Source organism: Eriocheir sinensis, chromosome 47 (assembly GCF_024679095.1).
Source record: "Eriocheir sinensis breed Jianghai 21 chromosome 47, ASM2467909v1, whole genome shotgun sequence".
NCBI lineage: Eukaryota > Metazoa > Arthropoda > Malacostraca > Decapoda > Varunidae > Eriocheir > Eriocheir sinensis.
In genome coordinates this window covers 4,891,592-4,919,266 of record NC_066555.1, presented here as the reverse complement: position 1 = coordinate 4,919,266, position 27,675 = coordinate 4,891,592, and the positions used below count along the sequence as shown (strand labels likewise).

Sequence of the window (27,675 nt, the reverse complement as noted above, 5' to 3'; positions counted from 1 at the left end):
CACCACCATTCACATCGTCCCTCACTATTCACCGTCAACATAAGTATTCCCATATTCACTACCACGACCACTACCACGACCACCACCACCACCACCTCTTCAAACAACAACAACAACAAGAAATGCAACAACAGCAGGAACAACAACAACAGCAACAACAACAATATCAACAACTATTGCCCAAGCTACTGTCAAGTCCAGAAACTCCGAAATTAGAAAGACACACACACACACACACACACACACACACACACACACACACACACACACACACACACACACGTTCATTTAGGCAACGAACAGAGAAGTAAAGGAGGAGGAGGAGGAGGAGGAAGAAGAAAATAAGATAACTGAAAGCAGGAAATGGTAAACGAGTGAGAGAAAAGAAGAAAAAAAAGAAAATAAGAAAAATAATGAGAGAGAGAGAGAGAGAGAGTGTGTGTGTGTGTGCGTGTGTGTTCAAGTTGTCGGACATCAAGTTAGGTTTAATCAGTAAGTCAATTAGTCTCCCACGTTTGTAGATGGATTGACGGGGGGGAGGCAGGTAGGTAGGCGGAGGTGGGCGGGCAGGGACGTAAGTGAGTAGGTGGGTGGGCAGGTGGGTGGGCAGGTGGGTAGGCAGGTGAGTAAATAGGTAATCAGACAGGTGGGTACAAATGCAATAGTTTGGTAGTGGCTCTCCTCTGCTCCCTCTTTAACCTCCTCTCCTCCCTCCCTCCATCTCTCTCTGCTCCTCCCTCCTTCCTCCTCACTCCTTCCATCACTCACTCCTCCCTTCTTCCTCTTTCCTCTTCTTCCATCCTCCTCCCTCTCTTTGCTCTGATGTATGTTCAAAATCGCATTACCGTTTTGATTTAGGATATATTTCAGTGGTATAATCGACTCTCAATATTAAAGATAGGTTAAATAGGTAGATAGATAGATAAGATAGATAGATAGATAGATAGATAGATAGATAGGGAAATAGAGAAGTGGTGGTTGCTCCATTATAAGGGGGGGAGGGGAGAGGAGAGAGGGGGTACAGGGGGTGGTAGACGATGGTTGAATAAGTAAGTGTGTGTGATGGACTCTGTGTGTGTGTGTGTGTGTGTGTGTGTGTGTGTGTTTCAGGTGATATAGTGTCCGTTGTGTATACATTGTCGGAACACACACACACACACACACAGGCACACACACGCACACAGACACCCATGTGAACCCAGCGAGCCTTGCTTTACGCTCATTAATCTGATAACTAATTAACTGGCCAATATAAATGACCAATTAGGCTGTTACGGGAATGAGTCTATGGAGAGAGAGAGAGAGCGTATACATGAAAGACAAATTTAGGCCTATGGCGAAGAATGGAGGAAAGGAGGAAAAGGCAGATGACGAGGAGGAAGAGGAAGAAGAGGAGGAGGAGGAAGAGGAAGAGGAGGAGGAGGAGAAGGAGGAGGAGGAGGAGGACGACGACGACGAGGAGGAAGAAGAGGAGGAGGAGGAAGAGGAGGAGGAGGAGGAGGAGGAGGAGGAGCGGGTCTCGGGTCTCTCCTTTTGGAAACACCGCCTCTTCAGGTCACTTCAAGGGCGGACTAAATAACTATTCCTGATTTTCTTCTTTCCTTCATCTCCTTCCCCTGGGCGCCACTTGTCTTCTTAATGACCCGGAGTTTCCTTCCTTTTTTTACTCTCTCTCTCTCTCTCTCTCTCTCTCTCTCTCTCTCTCTCTCTCTCTCTCTCTCTCTCTCTCTCTCTCTCTCTCTCTCTCTCTCTCTCTCTCTCTCTCTTAATCGTTACTCGTCTTTTTTTTTCTTTCCTCCTAATCACTCCTCCATTTCCTTCCTTCTCTCCTCTTTCCTTTTACTTCAGTTCATTTTATTTTTTATTTTTTGGTTGGTTTTGTGTCTGTCTGCTTCTCCATCTCTGTCTCTGTGTATATCTCTTTATTTGCTTGTCTGGGTGTGTTTTCTGTCTGTTTTATTGTCTGTATCTGTCTGTCTGTCTTCACGTCTGTCTGTCTTTCTGTCTGTCTGTCTGTCTGTCTGTCTGTCTGTCTGTCTGTCTGTCTACACGTCTGTCTGTCTTTCTGTCTGTCTGTCTGTCTGTCTGTCTGTTTCTTTATTTAACTGGAATCAACTTATACATTTTGATCAAGTGTATCTGTCATGACTATTCCTGATTCCTTATCCTGTTCTTTCTCATTTTATTCATATCCTCCTTTTTTTAATCCTCACCTCCCTCTGTTATAAGTTACGAGCCTGCTACCTTATTTTTATTTTATTCCTAGTTTCTTTCGTCTTAGTTTATGTTCTTCTATTTTTTTTTCTATTTTTCTCATTTATATTTATTTCACTGATTGCGAGTCAGTACTTTTTTATTTCTTCTATTTTCATGTTTTCGTATTTACATATTTCGTTCTTTTCAGTTTCTTATTACAATTTCGGATCCGATATACTCGCCCTCTTCATTTTCGTTTTCTTTTTGCTCCTCCTCCTCCTTTTCCTCCACCTTCTCTCCACTTTTTACACCGTGTTCTCATTACTGTCTCCCCTGTCCTCCACCTCCTTCCTCTCCTTATCTCCTACCTCCTCGTTCTCCACCTCTATCTCCTCCTTCTCCTCTTCCTCCTCTTCCTCTTCTCGCCTAGCACTGATTAAAGCGCGCAGGAAAATGATCAGAGTTTAAATAGTTTCATTTCTGGACTAAGATTACTTAATCAAGAAGAGCCATTATCAGACTGGCAATAATCCATCTTGTCTAACGAGTTTGTGTGTTGCTGCGATCCGTTGGGGCGTAACTGAACTTAACTGGGCTGTAATTATGGAGCGGAAAAATGGGTTGATGGCCGTGTGTGTGTGTGTGTGTGTGTGTGTGTGTGTGTGTGTGTGTGTGTGTGTGTGTGTGTGTGTGTGTGTGTGTTATGGAAGTTCAGAGTATTCCTAGGAGTGTTTTTTTTTCTTTGGTTTTCTTCTTAGGTTTTCTTCTTGTGTTCCTTTAGATTGCTTAAGATAGGAAGTCGAAGGTTTGCATTAGTTTGAGTCTTGCTATTTTTTTTTATTCTACTTCATGTTTTTTTGTCTAATACATCTTTTTTAATTTTTTCATATACTACCTCTTTATTGGCCTGTTTTCTCTTCGTTTTCTTTTTCTTTTCTTCGTTTTTCTTTGATTTTTTTTTTTAGTTTTACCTTCTTTGTTTTTTTTCTCTAATGCTTCGTTTTCTGCTGCCTCTGTATATTACCTTTTATTTTCGTATTTTTCTTTCTCTTTTCCTCGTTTTTCATCTTTTTCTTCAGTTTCTTTTTCATTTATTTTCTGTTTTTCTTCTTTGGTTTGCATTTTCATCTTTTCTTCTCCTCTTCTCTTCTTCCTCCTCCTCCTCTTCCTCTCCTTAAGGTCGTGTTATTTCTTTATCTCCTATGTGTTTCCTTTTCCTCGCTCTTTCCTCTTGATTCTCTCCCATTTCCTCCGTCTTTCCTCTTTTCCTCTTCCCAGAACTCGTATGTATAATATTGTCTTTTATTTTCTTCCTCTTCGTCGCTTCCAAAATCTTCTCCTCCTCCTCCTCCTCCTCCTCCTCCTCCTCCTCTCCGCTGTCATTCCTCCCTTTGTTTCATTATCTCATGCTTAATTTTTCACGTCCATGTTTCTCTCTCTCTCTCTCTCTCTCTCTCTCTCTCTCTCTCTCTCTCTCTCTCTCTCTCTCTCTCTCTCTCTCTCTCTCTCTCTCTCTCTCTCTCTCTCTCTCTCTCTCTCTCTCTTCTCTCCTCTCTCTCTCTGTCCTTATGTCTCTCTATTCCCTAATTTAATATTCGTGGGGTCATTATCAGGTTGTAATGACCCTGGCCCCTCTAATTTCGCCTTTCATCCCTTTCCTTACTCCTAATTATTCCTTGTTCCCTTTCCGCTGACCCAGTTCCCTTTACTAATTTCTTCATCATCTTCTATAATTCCTTCCCCTTCCTGTCTCTCTCCGGCATATGACCACAGATGTTGCGCCGACTAAACGAGACTTTCCAACTTTTTCCTTCGCCATCTCCTCTGCTTCTTATCCTTTTTTCTTTTCTTCTGTTCTTTTATTCACCTTTCCTTTGCCCTGTTTCTTGCTTTCCTTCTCGTCTCCATTCGTTTTTGTGCCCATGCCTTCTTTTCCCTCCATACTGTTTTCTCTTTTATTTTTTCATTTTTCATTGTCCCATTTTCCTTTTCGTATCCATCTGTTTTAGTACCATTGTCCTCTCTCCCATTACTCTTCTTTTCCTCTTTCTTCTGCATCTTTAATCCTCTTTTCTTCTCTCGTTCATTTCCTTTGCTTCCTTTCTCTCCCTCTCCTTCTATCACTCTTTCTTTCTCTTATCCTTTGGTTCTCTCCATTCACCCCCTACCCCCTATCTCTCCCTTGCCTCCCATCACTTTTTCCTTCCATTTCCCTTCCCCTTTCCCCGGATTATACCCATTTCTATCCACTCTTTAGCTTCCCCGTCATCCCTAATTTTCCTATGCTCCACTTTTTCCCATTTACTTCCTCTACCTATCTCTCCCTTTTCTCCAATACCCCTTTCTTCCCTTTCCCGTCTCCCATTCTCCTGGTTTTGTCCATTTCTATTCCCTCTTTACCTTCACCATCACCTCATTGTCTTCCCCTTTCCTTTCTTGTTCCTAAACTCTCACTTTTCTTATTTTTTGTTCTTTGCTCTCTCTTCCCCTTACCTAAGCGGGTCGCCCTGGGGAAATAAAGGGAAAAAAACGAGGAAAAAGTTGAGTGAAAAAAAAGTGAAAGGAAAAAATAAAAGGAAAAGGAACAGAAAACATTGAATTGACTGCGAGTTCTGTGTTTCCGTTTTCTGTTTGTTACGCGTTTTGGTGATTTTTTTTTATCTTTGTCTTTTGAAAGGTGTTTTTTTTTTGTATCTGGTCTTTTATGTTTTTTTTTTGTGTTGCTGTAATTTCCTTATTCCGGTTTGCTTGTTTTTTTTTTCTTTGTCTGTATTTCGCATCCGTGTTTTCTTTTGCCTTTTATTTGATTAGTCTGTCTGGTTTTTTTTCTGCTCTTTTTGTCTCTTCTCTCTCCGTCCGTTCGTCTTTTCATCTCTGGTTGTCTGCCTTTCTCTTTGTGTGTGTGTGTGTGTGTGTGTGTGTGTGTGTGTGTGTATGTGTGTGTGTGTGTGTCATGTTTGTCATTCTGTTTGTCTGTCTGTCTGTGTCTATCTGTGTCTGTTTGTGTCTATCTGTCTGTCTGTCTGTCTCTCTCTCTCTCTCTCTCTCTCTCTCTCTCTCTCTCTCTCTCTCTCTCTCTCTCTCTCTCTCTCTCTCTCTCTCTCTCTCTCTCTCTCTCTCTCTCTCTCTCTCTCTCTCTCTCTCTCTCTCTCTCTCTCTCTCTCTCTCTCGCTCTCTCTCTCTCCCCTGTTTGCACTCCCATATAGTATTTTTGATGGCATAACGTGGGTGTCATCTTTCTATCGCATTTGCACATTAAGTAAATTACGTAATGCATAACATATACTGCAGAATAAAACACTACATGTAATTTTTTACGCGATGATTTGTTTTGTGAATTTCATCTCTTATTTGATATTTTTATTTCTTTGTCTGTTCGTTATTTCATTTTGTATAGTTTTCTTTTTCTACTTCTATTCTCCGTCCTTTCTTAAGTTTGCTTTTCATCGTAATCTTCTTCATTTCTTGCATTCGTTTTAATTTATGTCCTTTCCTTTTTTTCTTCATTATTGTTACGTTCATTCCTCACCTCAATCATTTATTCATCTCTCCTATTCGCATTTTCCACCTTCATCCAATCAGCGTTTTAATTTTCTTCCTTTCCTCCGTCTTTCTCCTCCGTTTACACCATTATTCCCTTATTATGCTTTCCTCCCTTTTTTCTCTTTCATGCTCCCTCTCCTGTGCTCCCTGATTCTTCTTTCTCACCTTCCACTTTCACTAACCTGTACTTTCCTTTTCTTCTTTTCCACCGTCCTCCTCTTTCACTGCCTCCCTTTCCTTCGTATTCCCCCCTTCTTCCTTTCCACCGTCTACCTCCTTCATTGTCCCTCTCTCAGTATTCGCCTTTTCTGCCTTCCCCTCTCTCTCCTCCCTCTCAGCATCGCCCTCAGTGCCTACCTCTCTCCATACTCATTACAGTACACTATTTTGGCGAGCCGATCTGCGTAACTTCACATAAATTACCACGAATACCATTGTCTAGTCGAGGGGGCTGAGTGGCTGGCTGTCTGGCAGTCTGGATGGCTGTCTCTGGCTGTCTGGCTGATTGGTTGACTTCCTAGTTATCTGGCTGATGAGTTGGCAGGCTGAGAGAGAGACAGAGACACACAGAGAGACAGAGAGACTCATCAAGGCATCAAGTCTAACCATAAGTACATCCCATTGTGGCGACACTCAGCGGTTCACTTCGGGGAGGAACTATTTGGCTGCCTTCTCTCCGTTCCCACCTCTTCCTCCCTCCTTTCCGGCCTCTCCCTCCTTCGACACACTGTTTACTGCCTCGACAAACTCAGCCCACTAACACGCCGCCTTCAGGGATCAGGGAATGGCGGGAGAATGAGGTTAGATTCCCGTTCTGGAAGGCCTCCTATTCCGACTTGCTGCCGCTGCCTGTCGTCTGCGTCCTCGGCGATGGAGAGGCACGCGAAGACTCCGCTCGGGGATTGGACGACCAGGAGCCAATCACAGAGCTCTTGGGGCCGTGTTCTCGTCTACTGGGTTAGTGTTTTGGGGTTGTTTGAGGTCGCTGGGGTTGTTTAGGTGGGTGTGTGGGGTTAGGATGTTGTTGTAGTCTTGTTTATGAGGCTGGGAAGGCTTGGGGAAGTCGTTGGTTGTAGAGGAGGAAGGCGTGTAGTTGAAACCTGGGATAGAGTGGCTTGTCTTGTCTCCTCTACTGATCCTTTTATTTACTTCTGCCACAGTCCTTCTACTATTTTTGCTATTTTTTGTTCTTCCTCTTGTTTCCTATTCTTTTGCCCATCTACTCTTTCTTATGTATCTCCCTTCTTTTCCACTGACTCGAACTTCTTGCCTCCTTCCCTCGTATTTCATTAAAACTACTACTTCGAACTTCATTTTTTCCTCTGCTTTTTTTTTTTATTCCTTGGGTCTTATTTTTCTTTCATTTTTCTGCTAATACTCCCGCCTCCTTTCCTTTACTCCTCTTCTCTTCCTTTCACTCCATTATCATTTTCTCGTTCTCTTTCCCTCATCCTTCTTTAGCCCTCTTGTTTTTTCCTTCCTCCTTCCTTCTGATTCGAACACCCTCATTTCTTTCACAGCTTTTTCATTTCTTTCTGTTTTCCTTGCGCCTTTTTTCTCCTCTTTTATTATTTTACTCCCTCGATCCTTACTCTCCCTACTCTCTCGCTTCTTCATTTCTCTACTCCACTCTGCTTCCATTTCTATTTTGACACTTCACATTGCCCTTTCATTCTTTTTCTGTTTTTTTTCCTTTTCTTTTTCCCACCTCCTTCATTTCCTATATCTCCTCTTCATCCTTTTTGTCTTTTTTCCCTATTATTATTATTATTTCATTTCCCTACTTCTGTTCCTCCTCTCCTTTCTCCATCTCCTTCTACCTTCCCGTCTTTATCTCTTCGAATTCCTCCTCCTCCTACGATGTTTTCTGTATTCTTTCCGACTCCTTTCTTCCTTCTCCTCCTCTCTATTCTACTTTTCTTTATTCCAACTCCTCCCTCTAAGTATATTTTCTTTCCTCCTTCTTCTTTCTCTATTACTCTTCCTCCCCCTTACTCCTTTTTCCTGTTCTTCCTTATCCTATGTTCCTTCTTTTCTACTTCTTCCTCCTCTCTGACTCTTCCTTCCCCTTCCTCCTTCTGTCTTTCCAATTCTACCTTTCTCTATGTTCCTCCTTTCCTATTTCTTTATCTCTTCCTCTTCCTCGTTCTCCCACCAATTCCTCTTCCTCTATGTTCCTTCTTTCGTATTTCTTACTTCTTTATTCCTCTACCTCCCTCGTCCTCGTTCTCCCACTAATTCCTCTTCCTCAATGTTCCTTCTTTCTTCCTCCAGTCTCCCTCCTCTTCCTCCCTCTTCCTCCTTTTCAATTGCTTCACCGTATATGTTCCTACTTTCATTTTCCAGTCTCCCTCCTCTTCCTCCCCTTTTCCCCTTCTCTCCCTCCCCAGACAACAGGAACAGCTGATTGGCCAGTCACATGTTGTTCGTCTCCCATTCTGTGTTTTCGGCGCCGACTGATGTGATGGGTTTTAAAATGCAATTTGTAGAACGCATAAAATGAGATTAGCGTAATGATTTTAAAATATACGGCACGTGGATTGTGTGTGTGTGTGTATGTGTGTAATATGAATGCGTGTGTATGTATGTATTTATGTATGTATGAAGGCATGCGTGATTTGTTTTTATAGTTGAATTAGTTTTAGCTTTCTGGTTCTGAGCATACATAGACAATGGCTGGTCCGTTGATTTAATTTATCGATAAAGGTTTCATTTTGTATTTTGTTTTTATTATTTTTTATATGTGCACGTGTTCATTGCTTTTCCTCTCCCCTTCCCTCCCTTTCTGTACCTCCTACCTGCCTTTTAACCCTCTACTTCCTACCCTTCCCTTTTAATTTCTATCTATTTTTTCCTTTCCCTTTCCTTTCCTCTCCCTTTCCCTCCCTTTCTGTACCTCCTACCTGCCTTTTAACCCTCTACTTCCTACCCTCCCCTTTTAATTTCTATCTATTTTTTCTCCCTTCCTTTTCCTTGCTTTTCCTCTCCCTTTCCCTCCCTTTCTGTACTTCCTACCTGCCTTTTAACCCTGTACTTCCTACCCTCCCCTTTTAATTTCTATCTATTTTTTCTCCCTTCCTTTTCCTTGCTTTTCCTCTCCCTTTCCCTCCCTTTCTGTACTTCCTACCTGCCTTTTAACCCTCTACTTCCTACCCTCCCCTTTTAATTTCTATCTATTTTTTCCTTTCCCTTTCCTTTCCCCTCCCCTTCCCTCCCTTTCTTTCTGTATTACCTACCTGACTTTTGACCCTTTATTTCCTACCCTCCCCTTTTAATTTCTATCTATTTTTTCTCCCTTCCTTTTCCTTGCTTTTCCTCTCCCTTTCCCCCCCTTTCTGTACTTCCTACCTGCCTTTTAACCCTGTACTTCCTACCCTCCCCTTTTAATTTCTATCTATTTTTTTCCCTTCCTTCCCTTTCCTTTCCCTCCTTTCCCTCCTTTCTGTACTTCCCTGCCTTTTAACCCTGTACTTCCCACCCTCCTTTTAATTTCTATCTATTTTTTCTCCTTCCTTTTCCTTGCTTTTCCTCTCCCTTTCCCTCCCTTTCTGTACCTCCTACCTGCCTTTTAACCCTGTACTTCCTACCCTCCCCTTTTAATTTCTATCTATTTTTTCCTTTTCCTTTTCCTTTCCCTTTCCTTTCCCCTCCCCTTCCCTCCCTTTCTGTATTATCTACCTGACTTTTTAACCCTTTACTTCCTACCCTTCCCTTTTAATTTCTATCTATTTTTTTCCCTTCCTTTCCCTTTCCTTTCCCCTCCCTTTCCCTCCCTTTCTGTACTTCCTACCTGCCTTTTAACCCTGTACTTCCCACCCTCCCCTTTTAATTTCTATCTATTTTTTCTCCCTTCCTTTTCCTTGCTTTTCCTCTCCCTTTCCCTCCCTTTCTGTACTTCCTACCTGCCTTTTAACCCTTTACTTCCTACCCTCCCCTTTTAATTTCTATCTATTTTTTCCTTTTCCTTTCCCTTTCCTTTCTCCTCCCCTTCCCTCCCTTTCTGTACTTCCTACCTGCCTTTTAACCCTGTACTTCCTACCCTCCCCTTTTAATTTCTATCTATTTTTTCTCCCTTCCTTTTCCTTGCTTTTCCTCTCCCTTTCCCTCCCTTTCTGTACCTCCTACCTGCCTTTTAACCCTGTACTTCCTACCCTCCCCTTTTAATTTCTATCTATTTTTTCCTTTTCCTTTTCCTTTCCCTTTCCTTTCCCCTCCCCTTCCCTCCCTTTCTGTATTATCTACCTGACTTTTTAACCCTTTACTTCCTACCCTCCCCTTTTAATTTCTATCTATTTTTTCCCTTCCCTTCCCTTTCCTTTCCTATCCCTTTCTTTCATCCTTTCCTTTACTATTTGCGAGTATTTACCCATCTTCCCTTTACCTCCTACCCTTCCCTTTTAATTTCTATCTTTCTTTCCCTTCCCTTCCCTTTCCTTTCCCATTCCTTTCTCTCATCCCTTCCTTTACTATTCACTTTCCTATCTTCCCTTAACATCCTTCCCTCTTTCTTCTAATTTCTATCTATCTTATTTTTTCCCTTCCCTTCCCTTACCTTTCCCCTCCCTTTCTCTTATTCCTTCCTTTATTATCTACTTACTTCAACCCTTCTTCTAATTTCTCTACATTTTTTCCTCCCCTTTCCTTACCTTTCCCCTCCCTTTCTCTCATCCCTTCCTTTATTATCTACTTACCTATCGACCCTTCACCTTCAAACCTTCTTCCTCTAATTTCTCTCCATCTTTTTTTTTCCTTCCCTTCCCTTACCCTTCCTTTCCCCTTCTCGCTTTCCCTTCCATGACTACCTACCTAGCTTTTAGCCCTTTACTTTCAACCCTTCTTCTAATTTCTCTCCATCTTTTTTTTTTTTTTTACCTTTTCAATCTCTGTATGTGTCTTACCTTCTCCCTTCCCTTCCTCCCTTACTGTATTCCCTACCTACCTCTGTTCCCTCTTACCCCAATCCCTTTTCCTCTAATCTAATATGGAAACGTGTGCCTTCCCCTTCCCTCCCCTCTTTCTGACCCATCTGTTAACCTTTTCCCTTATTCCTCCCCCATTGGACCTCCATATCTGTCCCTTTCCTAACTCTCTCCCTTTACGACCTATCTGTCAAGCCATCCCTCTATTCCTCCCCCATTCCTCCTTCGTACCTATTCCCTATTTCCTCTTTTCACATATTTCTTTCGTTTCTCTATATATGTTTTTCTCTTCCTATTAGTTCCTTTCTTTTTACTTTCCTGTTAACTCTTTCTCCTAATCCTTCTCATTCATTCGTAACTACATTTCCTCTACCTTATCTCTATTTCTCCCTTACTTAACAACTCTTTCTATTATTCCTCCATGCATGCTCCCTACCCAACCGTCTCCAACAACTCTTTCTATTATTCCTCCCTCATTTACCCTCCATGCATGCTCCCTACCCAACCCTCTTCCTTTCCGACGTATACCTGTTAACCGTGTCCCCTATTTCTCCCTTATACCTCTTTTCTTCTCATTTATTCGTTTCTCCTTCCTCTCTTCTTTTTCCTTCCCTTTCCCTTTAACTCATATCTTTCTTGCCCTTTTCCCTTATCTTTCCCTTCTTTATCATTATCCTTTCCTTCTTCCTTCCATTATCTTCCAGTTCTTGTTTTTCCTTCTCTTCTCTCTTTCATCAATTCTCTAAGGCTTCTGCAATCCCTTTCTTTACCATCATATCTTTGTATCAACATGTATCACTCTCTTTTTCTTATTTTCACTAACTTATTTTCTCTATGCTTTTTAACCCGTCCGCTGCGATTTGGCACGGTTTTGGCTTTCACTGGTCGCCTGGTAACATACACTCTCAGGTCTTTCTCCGTCTCTGTGGTGGATAGTGGAGTGTTTCCCATGTGGTATTGGTGTGCTGGATATTCGCTTCCAAGGTGCAGGACTTTACATTTTTCTTCACTTTTTGTTCTATTCCTGTAGCTTGGTGATGTCTCCTTGTAGGAAATCCGCAGTCAAGGGATAAGAGGCGAATTCATGACAATCTCGGAACAATAAAGAACAGCCAGGAAGGGAAGGACATAGAGGAACGACCAAGACCAGGGAAGACCAACCAGGGAGACAGCGACATGACCAGAATGTGAAGAAAAAAGGCATTAACAACACGAAAAGAAAGGGAAGACACGCAGATCTAGAAATAAAAGGGAACAATCACAAAAAGAAGGGACTTATTTCCTTGATCCTGTATAGTTATCATCTCTTTTATTTCTACTCCTTTCGTCACCTTCATCTTCCATCGCTATCCCTCAACCACAGCTATTTTTCTCATTCTCCTTTCCATTATTCTTTCCTTGCTATTTTCATCTTTTTCATACTTTTCTCCACTCTTTTATTCCCCTTTACTTTCCTCTTTTTTCGCTATCTTTTTTTTTTACTCTTTTATATTTTTCTCCACCTCTCACTCCTAGTCCTCTCCTCATCCTCCTTCTGTCATCCCTATTTGCTCTCTCCTCCTCCTCCTCCTCCTCCTCCTCCTCCCTTAATCTTCTAGTCTTCTTCCCTGCTATCTCTCCCTCCCACTCTTCTCGTCCGTACCTCCTTTACCTAATCTACTCTTCTCCCTCCTCCTTTATTCTCCTTCTCTCTTTTTCTTCATTTTTGGGTTTAGTTTCACAGTTCTCTTTTTTTTGTTCATTTTGTTTCTCCTTTCTTCTTTTCTTTTGTCTCTCCTTTTTCTTTTGTTTCCTTCTTTCTTCTTTCTTTCGTTCCCTTTTGTAATTGAATTCGTAAAGCCTTGTGTATTTTTTATCATTTATTGTTTTTTTTTTTTCGTTTCTTTCTCTTCTTCCTCTCTTCTTTCTCTTCTTCCTCTCCTTCTTTCACTTTTTCCTCTCTTCTGTTTTCACAATTTTCGCTCCTCTCTTCCCCATCTCCCCTTTAATTTAGTAGACTTCTTTTATTAATTTCTGTTCCTTTCTTCGTCCTCCCTTTCAAAGCCTAGAATATACCCTCCTTGCCCTCTTCTTTCCCCTCTTCACACCTCTCATTATCCTCAAATCACTTCCCTTCCCTTTCACACTCTCCTCAAATTGTTCCTTTTTTGTGGCACTCGAGTTTCCTTCTTACATCCCAGATCCCTTATTACTTTTTTATCCCTCTTCTCCTGACCTCTTTTTCCTCCTCTCTTGTTCTGTCTTCTTCTGTTCTGTCTTCTCTTTTCTCTTCTCTTCTCTTCTCTTCTATGATTTCCTGTTTTCTCCTTTCTTCTCTTGTTTCGTTTCTCTTCTCTCTGATTTCCTCGCCTCTCCTTTCTTCTCGTCTCTTCTCTTATTTCCTCTCTTCTCCTTTTTTGTCTTGTCTTCTCTTCTCTCTTTTTTCTCTTCTTTTTTCTCTCCTCATATTTCCTCTTTTCTAAATTCTTCTCTGCCCTTCTACTTCTTTTCTCTTCTCTTTTCTCTTCTCTTCTCTTCTCTTTTCTCCTCCTCCTCCTCCTTAGCTTATTCTTTATTCCTCTCGCACCTCTCCACTTTGCCATCTTTTCACGATCTCCACAGTTCTTCCTACAAACTGGATGCTCCCCCACTATTTTTTTTACCCTCATCTTTCTTCCTCCTCCCTGCTTCCTCGCCTCCCTCTCCAATTTCATTCTAATCTAACAAACCTTCACTCCTCCTCCTCCTACTCCTCCTTTCATTCCATATATATTCTTCCTTTCCTTTAACTGTTTCTTCCCTTTCCCTCCCCAATTCTCCTTCAACTGCTTACCCCTCTTCTCCTTTTTTTCATTCCCCACCTCCCTTCCCTTCCTTCTCCTTGCTTCCTCCCCTCCCTCTCCTTCCCGAGTCCCTTCTAATTCTCATACTTACACCTTTTTCTCCCTCCATTCCCCTCCTTCCTTCTCTCTTTTTCCTTGCTTGTCCTCCTCCTCCTCCTCCTCCTCCTCCTACACCCTTCTACGTCCCCCCAATATTCTTTTAAACACCTACTTTTCCCTCTCCTCTTCCTCTTACTCTCCACTTTCCTTCCCTCCTCCTCCTCCCTCCTCCTCCCATTCCCCCCCTCCCTCCCCTCCCCTGTCAGCCCCAGCCTACGCCCTCACACCTTCCTCTCGAGAGGGGAGAACGAAATTACCCTTTTATCAGAAGACACACTCATGGCTTCCCTGTTACTTCCGGTCCTGTGGCCATCTTCCAATATTGCCGCCGCGCGCGTCCCCACAACACTCTTCTCTTCCTCCTCCTCTTCCTCCACTTCTTCTTCCTCTTGGTCCCTCTCTTCGTACTTCTGGTTCTCCTCCTCCTCTTTCAACCTCCTCCTCATACTACTAATGGTCTTGTTCTTTCTCCTCCTTATTTTCTTCTTCCTGGTTTTTCTCCTCCTCCTGGTCCTCCTCCTCTTCTTCTTCTTCTTCTTCTTCTTCCTTCCTCCACTCACCACTGTCCTTGCCCACCAAACACTTCCTTTTTCTTTCTCTTTTTATATTTTATTTTCTCTCTCTCGTGTGTGTGTTCACGTGGGTTTCCCCTTCAATTTTTGTGCCGAGATTGGGTTATTTTCAGTTTCTTTTATATATTCGTTGTTACCACTTCGGGGCGGATAATGGAGACTTTCTTTTTTAGTGAGTTTTTTTTGTTTTGATTTTCGTAATTTTACTTTTTTTTTTTTGCTCTGACTAAAACGAAGATGTTGAATTGATGTCTCCTTTGGTTTTGATGTTTTTTCCTTTCATTAGTTTTAAGGTTTCTATTATTTTGTTCTAGTTTCATTTATTTATTTATTTTTATCTTTTTTTTTCATTATATATAGTCATTTATTTATATTTACTTACTCGTTTTGCGTGTGTCTCTATGTGTCTCGACTTCTCTCTATCTCTCCCGTGTCCAGATAGAAAAAAAAAATAATTGTAATGAGAATAAATAAATAAAAAAGGAAAAAGAAAATAAATATAAATAAGGTCGAGGCGTGAACTCTACTTACACTATACCACTTTCTTGCCTCGGACAGATTGGCGTTGGGAAGTTCGTGTCAAGTCATCCCGCGCCGTGTCCCCCAGGAAGGCCGCGGCGCCGCACGTGTTGTTTCCTGGCGTCTTTTCGGTAAGGTGATCTTTGACAATTTCCGGACTGGGCTCTAATACAAACCTTAGCAGAGTAACTTCATCTACTTTCGTCACTTCTTGTTGCTTATATTACTTCTTGTTGTTGATCTTGTTTCCATTTAATCCGGTGGCTGCGGGGATCATGTTTCTTAAAGGTCCCTCTAAGCGAGAAAAAGGAGAAAAAATCATCACTCACGCAAAACATTTCATAATATACATCAAAGCATTTGTGATCAGTTTATACATCATCTATTTTTTGGGGGGGTTCATATCATGGGAAAAATTTGGCCCGTCGCTGGTACACGGTAAAGCCACAAATTTGGCCCGTCGCTGGTACACAGTAAAGCCACAAATTTGGCCCGTCGCTGGTACACGGTAAAGCCACAAATTTGGCCCGTCGCTGCTACACGGTAAAGCCACAAATTTGGCCCGTCGCTGCTACACGGTAAAGCCACAAATTTGGCCCGTCGCTGGTACACGGTAAAGCCACAAATTTGGCCCGTCGCTGGTACACAGTAAAGCCACAAATTTGGCCCGTCGCTGGCACACGGTAAAGCCACAAATTTGGCCCGTCGCTGGCACACGGTAAAGCCACAAATTTGGCCCATTAATAATTTGCTTTTCATGACTGACTTCTCCCTAGTTACTTATTTTCCATTTAATATCTTTCTCTTTATTGCTACTTTGCTACTGACTAATATGGGACCTACTTCATTTTTTTTTTTGTAGTTTAATTCTTTGTGACTATTTTACTCTGATCGGTTATTTAAGATACTATTGTTATTATTTAATTCCTTAACTTACGAGTACATTTTAGCTTTACATATTTATATTATAGTACATCTCTCTTAGGGTCGTATTATGAGACATTTCGCCGCCCAAGAACACATATTTGACAAGGCTTTCGTAGGAGTTGTGGGTATTTCCAGGGGTAGTTTTATGACCCTGGTGGTAGTCTGACCCTTCTTCTGTACCGTGAACCTAAAGAACCACTCATTAGAACCCGATTGACCCCCTCTTTGACCCTTCTTCTGTACCGTGAACCTAAAGAAACACTCATTAGAACCCGATTGATCCCCTCTTTGACCCTTCTTCTGTACCGTGAACCTAAAGAACCACTCATTACATCCCGATTGATCCCCTCTTTGACCCTCCCTCTGTAGCATGAGCCTAAAGAACCACTCATTATATCCCGATTGACCCCCTCTTTGACCCTTCTTCTGTACCGTGAACCTAAAGAACCACTCATTAGATCCCGATTGATCCCCTCTTTGACCCTTCTTCTGTACCGTGAACCTAAAGAAACACTCATTAGATCCCGATTGATCCCCTCTTTGACCCTTCTTCTGTACCGTGAACCTAAAGAAACACTCATTAGAACCCGATTGATCCCCTCTTTGACCCTTCTTCTGTACCGTGAACCTAAAGAACCACTCATTAGAACCCTATTGATCCCCTCTTTGACCCTTCTTCTGTACCGTGAACCTAAAGAACCACTCATTAGATCCCGATTGATCCCCTCTTTGACCCTTCTTTGTACCGTGAACCTAAAGAAACACTCATTAGAACCCGATTGACCCCCTCTTTGACCTTTAGAAATAGCTGATGTGATATAGCAAAGTGTCTTGTAATTCCAGCCTAAGTATCATCGGTTAATCAGTTTATATTATATTTTTGTAGCTGGTTACTTTTGTTTTTGTGTATATTTTGTCACCTGCTCTTACGTCATGCATTAAGTGTATTACCTGTTCAGTGTGTTAGTGGGTCAGGGGATCACTGTTGCCAGGGTGGGCGTTGCGTAAGGTGTGAGGGCTCGGAGGCGTGACGGATAGCGATCCAGGTGAGTCCTCAGGCGTTTCAGGCCGTCACGTCCACCTGTCCCGCTGCTCCTCCAGGTGAAAATATTTGGATCAATGCGAATATCAATAAAGTAGGAATTATGATTATTAATCCGTCCGCTGCGATTGACACGGATTTCACCTTAACTGGTAGCCTGGTAACATATAGTCCCAGGTCTTTCTCTGCCTCTGTGGTGGATAGTGGAGTGTTTCCCAAGTGGTACTGGTATACTGGATTTCCTCTCCTAATGTGCAGGACTTTATATTTTTCTTGACTGAATTGTAGCAGCCACTTATTGCTCTGTTCCTGTAGCTTGGTGATGTCTTCTTGTAGGGACTTCGCAGTCAAGGGGTTAATATTATTTTTGTGGTTGATTTCGCTTGTGTTCGTGTAATTGTTGCTCTCCTGTTGCTGTTGCACTACTGTTGTATTTATTGATATCAATATTATTTATATTTTTATTATCATTATTACTGTTATTGCTAATTTAATAGTATTTCTTATTTTTACTTATTAATTAGAATATATCATTATCATTATGGTTTTATCGTCTAATATTAGTCTAACTTGAAAATAGTTTATCGTTTTATATTGTTACGTATTCTCGACAACTCGAAATATACAAAGATAAATTATGATAAAAAACAACAGCGACCAGGAACACTGCGACTCCATCTTTTTTTTCGTTTACATATCTAGGTATTATCGTTATAATAATTTCCTTTGACAACAAAACGACGCAGCGAGAAACGAGCGTAAAGCGAAACACAGACCCCCCTCACACACCTCCACTCCCCCCCCCCCCCACACCCACCTCTGCCCCCTTCCACCTCTCAAACCTACCTCTGCCAACCCCCCCACCCCCCGTCCCACACCCCAAGCCGTCGTGCACACAGCCGGGCCAGTAAATCAGCGGGTTAGCAACATTTAGAGTTAAAACCTGCAATCAACGTCACGCCGCCCGGAAATTTTATGTTTGTCGTAAATCCTGTGACGGTAAATGACGACAGAGAGAGCGTGAGGGGCGTCTGGAGAGGAAGGGGGATGAGGTTGTTGTTGTTGTTGTTGCTGTTGGTGGTGGTGGTGATGATGGTGGTGGTGGTCGTAACAGTAGTGGAGGCATGCAGTTAGGAAGTTGTGGTGATGGTTGTGGTTGCGGTGGTTGGGAGATAGTGGTTTGGTTGGGGTGACGATGATGGTGGTGTGGTGATGTTAATGATGGTGAGGTAGTGGTCGTTAGTAGTTTTAGTGGTAATGCTGTGGTGGTGGCTGTGGTGATGAGAGTGTTGGGTGTGCTGGGGGGGTGATGGTGTGGTGATGAGGGCAGTGTGGTGTAAGTGGTGGGCCAGCAGTGATTTATATATTTATTTACCTATTTAATGATCTATTGGCAAGTGGTTTTTTTATTTCTCATTTTCTACAGCACAGGAGTCAGTTCAAGGGCATAAAAAAGGTACCAAATGTTAAAAAAAAAGCCCGCTACTCACTGCTCCTAGATATACAGCAGCGTTGCCAAATTATCGTAATCATCGCATTGTATTGTCGAACATCAATAAATAGGAGTTTTAACGCTAACTTCAATTTTCTATCGTCATTTGTGTAGGTACGAGAGTTTAAGGCTTAAAAAGGATGAATACAATGTGGTGAATACGATAATCTGGCAACCCTGATATACAGTATACAAAAAAACTATACATGTCAATTTAACTGAGTGAAAATTCGTATATGTACAAATACTGGGCACGTTAGTCAGCTGCAACGAGACTTCAGTAGGCATTACTTTATTGAAAATGTATTCAGCAGGCGTGTCACATAAAGTTATGATAATTTGGGTCCGTACAGCAACATCTAAGTGAAACGTATCAATTCCGCAACTCGACGCAGTGCATATGTATATTCACACAGATAATACCTACATACATACATACATACATACATACATTTATTTACATATCCACAGATAACATATACAAAGTTATTCATTTAAACGGATATGCAGGTATGATAGAGAAAGACTATTGTTTATTTGTTTACATGCTTTAACCCACACACTCACACTCACACAAAAAGGATCACACACACACACACACACACACACACACACACACACACACACTCACACACACACACACACACACACACACACACACACACACACACCACCCCACACACACATATTACAGAAACTAGGTACACATAGAAAGATATAACCCTACAACTAATAAGATAAAAATGCTCACTTCAATAACGAGTCCTTTTGTAAATGATTGCGTGAGGCTAGTGATTTTGTCTCTATAATTAGAAAAAGCGCCAGCACACTCAGCTACATGTTACTTATGATTGCGTAAGTGTAGTGATTTTTTTCTTCTGTGTAATTAGGAAAAACATCACCAACCTAAAAACAACAAAACAATATGAAAAGGGTGACGGTTGAAGAGCTGAGCGTCTCTAGCCCAGCGTTTTAAAAGACCTGACTGCCTCTATTTTAAGCGTTGTTATTTATGATTGCGTGAGTGTAGTTATTTTTTTCTTCTGTGTAATTAGGAAAAGCGTCACCAACCTAAAAACAACAAAACAATATGAAAAGTTGCTCAGCGTTTTGAAAGACCTGACTGCCTCTATTTTAAGCGTTGTTATTTATGATTGCATGAGTGTAGTGATTTTTTTCTTCTGTGTAATTAGGAAAAGCGTTACCAACCTAAAAACAACAAAACAATATGAAAAGTTGCTCAGCGTTTTGAAAGACCTGACTGCCTCAATTAAAAGCGTTGTTGTTTATGACTGCGTGAGTGTAGTGACTTTTTTTTCTGTGTAATTAGGAAAAGCGTCACCAACCTAAAAATAACCATCTAAAAGGAAGGAAAACAGCAAAAAATATGAAAAGCAGGACGGTTAAAGAGCTGAGTGTCTCCAGTTAAGCGTTCTGTTGTAAATGATTGCGTGAGCTTCGTAATTTTCCTTCTGTATAATTAGTTAAAAGTCCCACCATTTTTAACCATACATCAGGAAACCAACCATAAGGGAACGGAGCAAAATAATGATGTAAAGAGGAGGGCGGTTTTTAAAGAGCCAAGTACTTCTAATGTCCCTTCCGTATACCTAATGATTCAGACGTTTGTAAGGCAATAGGAAGGTTTTGAGTGGCGTTCTGTATTCAGGGAAATGATTTATGATTCGGCTGTGAATGGCAAGAGGTCGGCCGTGATGGGGGGCGTAGGACCGTCGGCGCCCCCATACCGGCTTTCAGAGGGAAGGTTGTCAGATAATAGGTGCTTCAGAATCTTCTCATTCAGGGCAGATTAAAGAGCTTCGTGGAGGGAGTACGTGCATCTGGTCCTCTGCCCAAATACTTTGTCATGATTTTCTTCCCTTTGAACTTCCCTATTTTCTCTCTCTTATTCGTTCCGTCGGTCATGTGCCTTGCTTTGTCCCTTTGTGCCTGTGTTTTTTGTCTACGTGTCTGTTTTTGCCTGTTCGTGTTAGTCTGTCTCAAAGTTAATAAGAGTCCTCGCTCAATTTCCTTGTCTTGATTTCCTTTCACTTGTCTTTCCCTTTTTATCTCTCTCTATTCGCTCCCTCTGTCACGTGGCTTGCTATGTCCGTTTGTCTCTTTGTCTTTCTGTGTCTCTTTGTCACTCTTTGTTTCTGTATATATGTTTGATTGTTTGTCTTTGTTTGGCCACCCATTTGTCAGTCTCTGTCCGTAAGTGTCTGCTTTGGTATCTCTGTTTGCCAATATCTTTGTTTCTGTAAGTATGTTTGTATTAATGCATCTGTCTTCATGCCTGTTTATCTATCTCTGTTTTCCTGTTTGATTTTTTCTATTCTTTCTGTTTGTTTCTCTCTGTTCTTCTGTGTTTCTCTATTTCTCTATCTTTCTCTCTGACTTTTCCTTCCTTTCCCTCTTCTTTTCCTCCCCCACGCCCATTATTAGATTATTCGCCGTTCCTTATGTTTGTTTCTCTTTATTTTTCTGTTTCTCTGTTTCGCTATCTTTCTTTTTGGCTTTCTCGTCGTTCACCTCTTTTCCATTCCTTTCCCTCTCCTATTCCTCCCCACGCCCATTATTAGAATATTCGCCGTTCTTTATGTTTGTTTCTCTTTGTTTTTCTGTTTCTCTGTTTCTCTATCTTTCTTTCTGACTTTCTCGCCGTTTACCTCTTTTCCCTTTCTTTCTCTCTCCTTTTCCTCCCCCCGCCCATTATTAGAATATTCGCCGTTACTTATGTTTGTTTCTCTTTATTTTTCTGTTTCTCTATTTCTCTATCTTTCTTTCTGACTTTCTCGCCGTTTACCTCTTTTCCCTTCCTTTTTCTCCTATTCCTCCCCACGCCCATTATTAGATTATTCGCCGCTTCCTCTCCGCGTCCACGATATAATGTCTTGAGTCTGGTCTGGGCTTCTCATTTGCAGTAAAGTAGATAACAGGCAACGCAGTGTTTTCCGCGAGGGCCTCTTGGAGTGAGTGTGGCGTGTGTTGCGTGTTGGGGAGCCACGCAAACAGGCACACACACACACACACACACACACACACATGGCTTCGTGACTCTCATGAACAATGCCTTTTGTGGACATAAACAAAAGGCAGAGAACCAGGAAGGAGAATTAAGAAAGACCCTCCAGCGCTCCTTCTGTCCATAAGATTTCGTTGATTAAAAAAGAAAATATGAATGAAACAGAAACGGCAACAGTAATTTAGACTTCGGGGAAAGGAGGAGCATATAAATACCGCTCTCTTCTGTTAACATAAAGACATCCAAGGGGTTTCTAGTATAGCTCAGTCAACTAGCAACTGAAATAATGTGAACTTAAAGAGAGGAAGAACATAAGAAACCCTCACTCTCTCTCTCTCCTACGAACATAAAGAAGTCAAAATGATTCAACGTCAAGGACAATCACCTCAAAATCTGCCGACCTTAAAAGACACACCAAGCTACTTTCTGCTTATGCGTAAGAGAAAGAAAGAAAAAAAATCACCCACTCTCCCGTTCCTACTGTTCTCTCTTATGCTTTTTTTCGTGTGTCCTTTCTTCTCGGGGTTTTGTGCTCGCGTTTCCTGGTCTTTCATGAGCCTAGGTACTTATGCGTGGGTCCTCTTGCCGCTGATCCTGCCATGATTCTGAAAGCCCCTCTCTCCTTATGTCCTCTGGGAACCGTGATGCGGAGAGAGGAGGTAGATTGGTAGATAGATAGATAAAGGGAAGAGAGGAGAGTAGAGAGAAGATAGGAGAGAAAAAAGAAGAGAAAAGAGAAAAGAAGAGAGAAAAGTGAGAGGAAATAGAAGAGAGAGGGAAAGAAAGAGAGGAAAAAGAGAGAAGAGAAAGAGAAGACTGGAAAAAAAAGAGAAAATAAGGAGAGAAAAGAAAAGAGAGAAAGGAGAAGAGCGAAGAGAGAAAAGACATGAGAGAGAAAAGAGATGAGAGATAAAAGGAAATAGAAAAAAAGAGAAAAAACAGAGGGAAAAGAGGAGAGGAAAAAGAGAATAGAGAGAAGAGAGACTTTGGAAAATGGGAAATAAATGAGAAAAGAGGAAAGAGAGAACAGAGGAGACAGAGACACAGAGAGAAACAGAGAGACTGGACCGTGTTCCGTGAGAATGCTACAAAGTGACTTGCTCTCCGATTTATTCTTTCCATTTTCATTGTTTTATTGATTTATTTTGTTTATTTAATTTTTTTCCTTCTCTGAACTTTCTTTCTTCGTGTTATCCCATTTCTCTCTTTATCTGTTTAACCTTCGTCACCACCAAGGAGTCAACTAACACCCTTTCCATCTCTTTTGCTCCTTTCCTCTCCTCTATCTTCTTCTCTTTCCTTCATTATGTTCGATTTTTCTCGGTATTCCTATATTTTCTTCATCTTAGTTGTTGTTATATTTTTTTCTCTTTTCCTTAATAAAAATCATCATCATTTGTTCCTCTCCTTTATATTTATTCTCTTTCCTTCATTATGTTCGTTTTTTCTCGGTATTCCTATATTTTCTTCATCTTAGTTGCTGTTATATTTTTCTCTCTTTTCCTTTAATAAAAATCATCGTCATTTGTTCGTCCTTCGTGCCCTCCTTTTTTTCCTCTTGTACATTTCATTAACTCCCCACGTCTTTTTAATACCTTGTTTTTATACCCTCCTCAGGTACTGTCTCATCTCCTCCTCCTCGTCGACATACTACTAATCTCGCAACGCCGGAGCAACAGGAACTTTTTACTGCACTTTCCTCATTTTGTTTTCCTTTCATCTGGACCTTTTTTCCTCCTCCTCTGTCCTACTTAACCTTCAACTTATACTGGTACGCTCTTCCACGCCGTTCCACTTGTCAACTCTTCTTCCCCTCTTCCTTTCTCCTTTCTTCGTCATTCCCTCTCTACCTGTTTCGCTTCTCCCTCTCCTTTCTCTATCTCTCTCTTCTTCTTCGCTGTTCCCTCTCCATCTTCTTGACCTCCTCCTTCCTCCCGTCTTCCCCTCTCCTTCCCTCCTTCTTCCCTCCTTCTTCCCTCCCCTCTCCCTCTTCCTTCTTCGACTCTCCATTCCCCCTTCTTCGCGTCTCCCATCTCCCTTTCTTTTCCTCTCCCTCCCTTCTTCCTCTCCTCTTCCTCCTCCCCTTTTCGCCTCTTTATCTCCTCCAGTTTACCTCTTCCTCTCTTCTTCTTCGCCTCTCAACCCTACTTCGCCTCTCCCGGCCCTTTTCTTCCCCTCTCCCTCCCTTCTTACCCTCTCCCTTTCCTATTTTCCCCCTCTCCCTCTTCACCTAATTCGCCCCCTTTCCCCTTCTTTGCCGTTCCCACTTCACTTTCTTCGCCTCTCCCTCCCCATTCTTCCCATCTCCTTCCCCGATTCTTTGCCGTTCCCTCGCCACCTCCCTTGTGTACCGTCCTCCCACGCCCTTCCTGTGTCTCCGCTCTCTCCTCCACTCCACTCTAAAGCCATCACGCTGATTACCTCGCGACACGGCCTTTTAATTGTGTATATCGCCCGGCCTGCACCTCACGTCCTCGGTCTCGTAACCCAGCGACCTCAGCACTTGTCTCCTCTGACCTCTTCTGTCTCCGGAGGTATTTACGTGCTTGGAAAAATGACGAGTGGAGGGTTAGCTTTGGGTAGGTATAAACGTCTGTATTTTTTTTTTGTACAGCAGAGGAGTCAGTTCAAGGGCATAAAAAAGGTAACAAATGTGAGAGAAAAAAGCCCGCTACTCACTGCTCTTATAGATAAATAGATAGATTTCATAGATTTTGTATTTTCCTTGGGTTTCGTGATGATTTGTTTTCTTTCTTTTTTCCTCTAAGGTCAGCTATCGTTATTTGTTTGTCTTTTTTCCCCACATTTTCTTGATCTACATTTCATTATCTCTCCATGTCCTTCTTTCCCTATTTTCTTTTTGCCATCCTCAACTTCTGTCTCATCTTCACCTTCTCGTAAACATATCAATCTCGCAGCGACATAACAGCAACTTTCTACCACACTTTTATCACTGTTTTTTGCTCTTGTAGTTCTATCATTTCGAGTGCGTGCGTGCGAGTGAGCGAGCCTGGAGGAGTGTACACGAATTATCTCCTTAACCAGGGCCTATACAACACTGCAAAGCTTGTCATTCGAAAGCTCTTGAACCGCGGGCCTAGCGAGATGTAGTGTCAAAATAGTCCCAAGTGTAATGCTATCAATAATCCAAATGTAGGGTTCCTTGCTTCATCGAGGTAGCTGGGCCGAGATATGAGGTGAAACATGACTAAGGGCTATAACAGCGGACATGAGAGAAAGGAGACTACAAGGAAGAAAAGAGAAGGAAGAAAGACTTATACCAAAAAAATAAGAGGATGATGATGAGGAGGAAGCATAATTAGTAGTAAATAGCAAAGAACAATGGTCTGAATTATAAGAAGGAGAGGAATAGAAAAACAAATGATAAAAGAATAAATAGTAAGGATAAAGCAATAATGTGAATAAGAGGAAAGTAAAATAGAATGAAGAAGAATAAAATGCGTGGCCAGATGAGAAGTGGGCCCCCCCCCCCCTTCCGCACCCAAAATGCAATAAGTAAGCAAGGTGAGATTCTAGTTGTCACCCTCCAAAAAATAAGTATCTATGAATATGCAAAACAGAAGTGTATATTCTGTTTCACGTTCAGGATTATAATTGTTTTCAGCTTGCATTGGTATTTATATAAAGGGTTACAGATGTATGTATTTATTGTGCTTCCTTTTCTATGGCGGGTCAGTATCATTGTTATTGTCATTAGCTCCACCATCATCATCATCATCATCATCATCATCATCATCCATAGAGTGCGTTATGGTGCAGTCGTGATCATTTTTATGGCCTTATTTTTACCTAAACGACCGGCGCCATATCAATGAATCGAGAGAGAGAGAGAGAGAGAGAGAGAGAGAGAGAGAGTTCCATCTTTAGATAATATTATTACCCTTTTGTAGACGAGTGTATGTCTACAAATCTCTCTCTCTCTCTCTCTCTCTCTCTCTCTCTCTCTCTATCTATCCATCCATCCATCTATCTGTCTATCTATCTATCTATCTATCTATCTATATCTGGATTTCTATCTACCTATATCTATCTATCTACCCATCTATCTATCTATCTCTGTATCTCTCTCTCCATCTATCTATCTATTTTTAAGTATGAATTTATATTATTTTCGTGCTGGCGTTAATCACATAATTATAACAGACATGGGCCGAGAGTGCGTCATGAATATCACATGTTTGGTTTTAACTCGGCTTTATTTCGCGCCGGATGTACAGTGTTTGCGCATAATTAAATAATCGCGGTATTATTATTATTGTTACTTTACTTATCCATCACTCGCTCTCTCTCCCTTTCATTCCACTCTTGCATCCCTCGCGTCTGTCTTTCCCTTTCCTTTCTCTCAGTCTCCTTCCCTTCCTGTCCCTTCATCTTTCACCATCTCTCTCTCCGTCACCTTCTCCATCTCTTCTCCACCCATCCATCCCTACGTGTCTGTCTATTCCGTTCATTCCTGTCCATCTTCTTCCCTCATTGTTCCTTCAATTATATCTGCTCACTCAGACTCCTTCCCTCCTTACACCTTCATCTCTGCTTCTCTCTCTGTCTCTCACTGTCGCCCCCTCTCTTTCTCTCCCTCTCTTCTTCCTACACCCCCCGCTCTCTCTCAGTCTCAGTCCCTTTCCCTCTACTGAGATTCCTTCCCTCCCAGCCCCAGTGAGTGTTGTATACAGCTTTGTGATGACCGCGATGAAAACATGAAAAAAAAGAACAGGAAAAGAGGGAAGTGTATGTCGCGGTTTAGATCTACAAGTTCTTTTATGTTTTAGTTGCATAGGTAAGATGATAAGTAGGAAGACGGGCGCGTTCTCCTACCGCCTTGTGAGCACACGCTTGTTATTATCTTATTTTACCCCGTGACAGTGTAATTTCAGGAAAAGAAAGGGACAATCAATTTACAAGGAAAGAAAAAAAAAGTATGTTATGTACAGTTTTATGAGGAGAAAAACATAAAACAAAAGAACAGGTAAAAGTAAATTCAAGATATGTTGTGAACCGGAAACTTAAAAGAGTAGAAAATATACTGAAAAAGCCAAGAGAAATGAATGAAAGAAAAATGATTAGCAAGTTATAATAAGGTAAACTGGATGATGAAGGAACTACACGAGAAGAATATCAATGAAAAAAAAAAATGACGGGAAAGTAAATGACGAAAAGCGTCTAAATGAAAAGAAGAAAGGAAGATGAAATGAAATGCGAAGATTTGGAAAAGGAAGAAGAGGTCAAAGGGATCAGAACAAGAGAATGGGAAGAATAAGTAACAGGAAAATAAAGGACGAAACACGATCTAAGTGAAAAGAAGAAACTAGAAGAAAAAAAACACGAAAACTTGAAGCAGGAGAAAGAGGTAAAAAACGACCAGAAAAAAATGGAATAGGGAGAAAAAAAGAAAGGCCGGGAAAGGAAACCATGAAGCACAGAAAAAAAAAGAAATGTTGAAATAGAGAGAGAGAACCAAGACGAAATTAAATGCGAACACTGGGAATACTAGAAAGAGGACAAAACGATCAGAAGAACAAGAGAGTAGGAAACACAAGACTGGAAAGTAAATACGAAAAAAAGTGTCCAAATGAAAAAGGAAGAAAGACGAAATGAAATACGAACACTACAAAGAGAGGTAGGCGAACAAAACGATCACAAGAACAAAAGAATGGAAATAACAAATGACTAACAATGTCTAGAGATGAAACAAAGGAATTAAAATGAAAGATAATCCGATAACTGGGAACAGGAAGAGGAGAACAAAGCAACCAGAAGAAGAAGAAGAGAATGGGAAGAATTACACCAAACATCCGAGCAGCAAGGAGGGAGAGGAAGAGGCGCCAGCAGATCGGGAAGGCGTCAGAAGAATGTTAGAAGGCTGCAATTAAAAGTTGGAAAAGTATTGAAATGCGGAGGGGAAAGTGTTGTTGGCTGATACGGGTCATGGGGGGGAAGGGGGGGTGAGGTTAGGGGGGGCGAGGATGTGTGGGTGGGTGGGGAGGGGGAGCTGGAGATGTTTGGGTGTGTTGGTGGTGAAGGGGATGGAGGGGTAGAGGGTGGAGGGTTGTGGGGGTGGTTTTGGGGGTGCAAGTTTGTGTGTGTGTGTGTGTGTACGTCAGGTGGTTCAGAAGATGATGGTTTGTATGTACCGCATAGGGGTGGAAGTTTGTGTCTGTCTGTGTGATTTGGGTGTTGTGAGATGCGGGTGTTTGTGTGTCTGACTTTGGGGTGGAGGTTTGGGTCTGTCTATACCATTCGAGGGGCGTGAACTGCGGGTCTGTGTGTGTATAGATAGATGAAGATATTAGGTGATTTCAGTAGATACAAGGCCGTGAAGGAGATTGAAAATGTAAGTAGGAGAAAGGAGCGGATGATAGGAGAACGTCTGACTCTAGATAGACAAATTTACAGACAGAATAATCATGTTCATTTTTTTTATTTTTTTTTTACAGCAAAGGAGACAGCTCAAGGGCACAAAAAAGTAAACATTAATAAAAAAAAAAGCCCGCTACAGTA

General features: G+C 41.7%; 1 protein-coding gene across 1 annotated transcript in view; it reads left to right on the top strand.

Moving 5' to 3' along the window:
* LOC126981165 (uncharacterized) overlaps positions 1-27,675 on the top strand; it is a 186,257-nt gene that overhangs the window by 117,075 nt on the left and 41,507 nt on the right. The window contains exon 4 of the mRNA XM_050831882.1: positions 14,710-14,801. Within this exon, the coding sequence (XP_050687839.1) occupies positions 14,710-14,801 (92 nt within the window). The remainder of the gene's footprint in view (positions 1-14,709; positions 14,802-27,675) is intronic.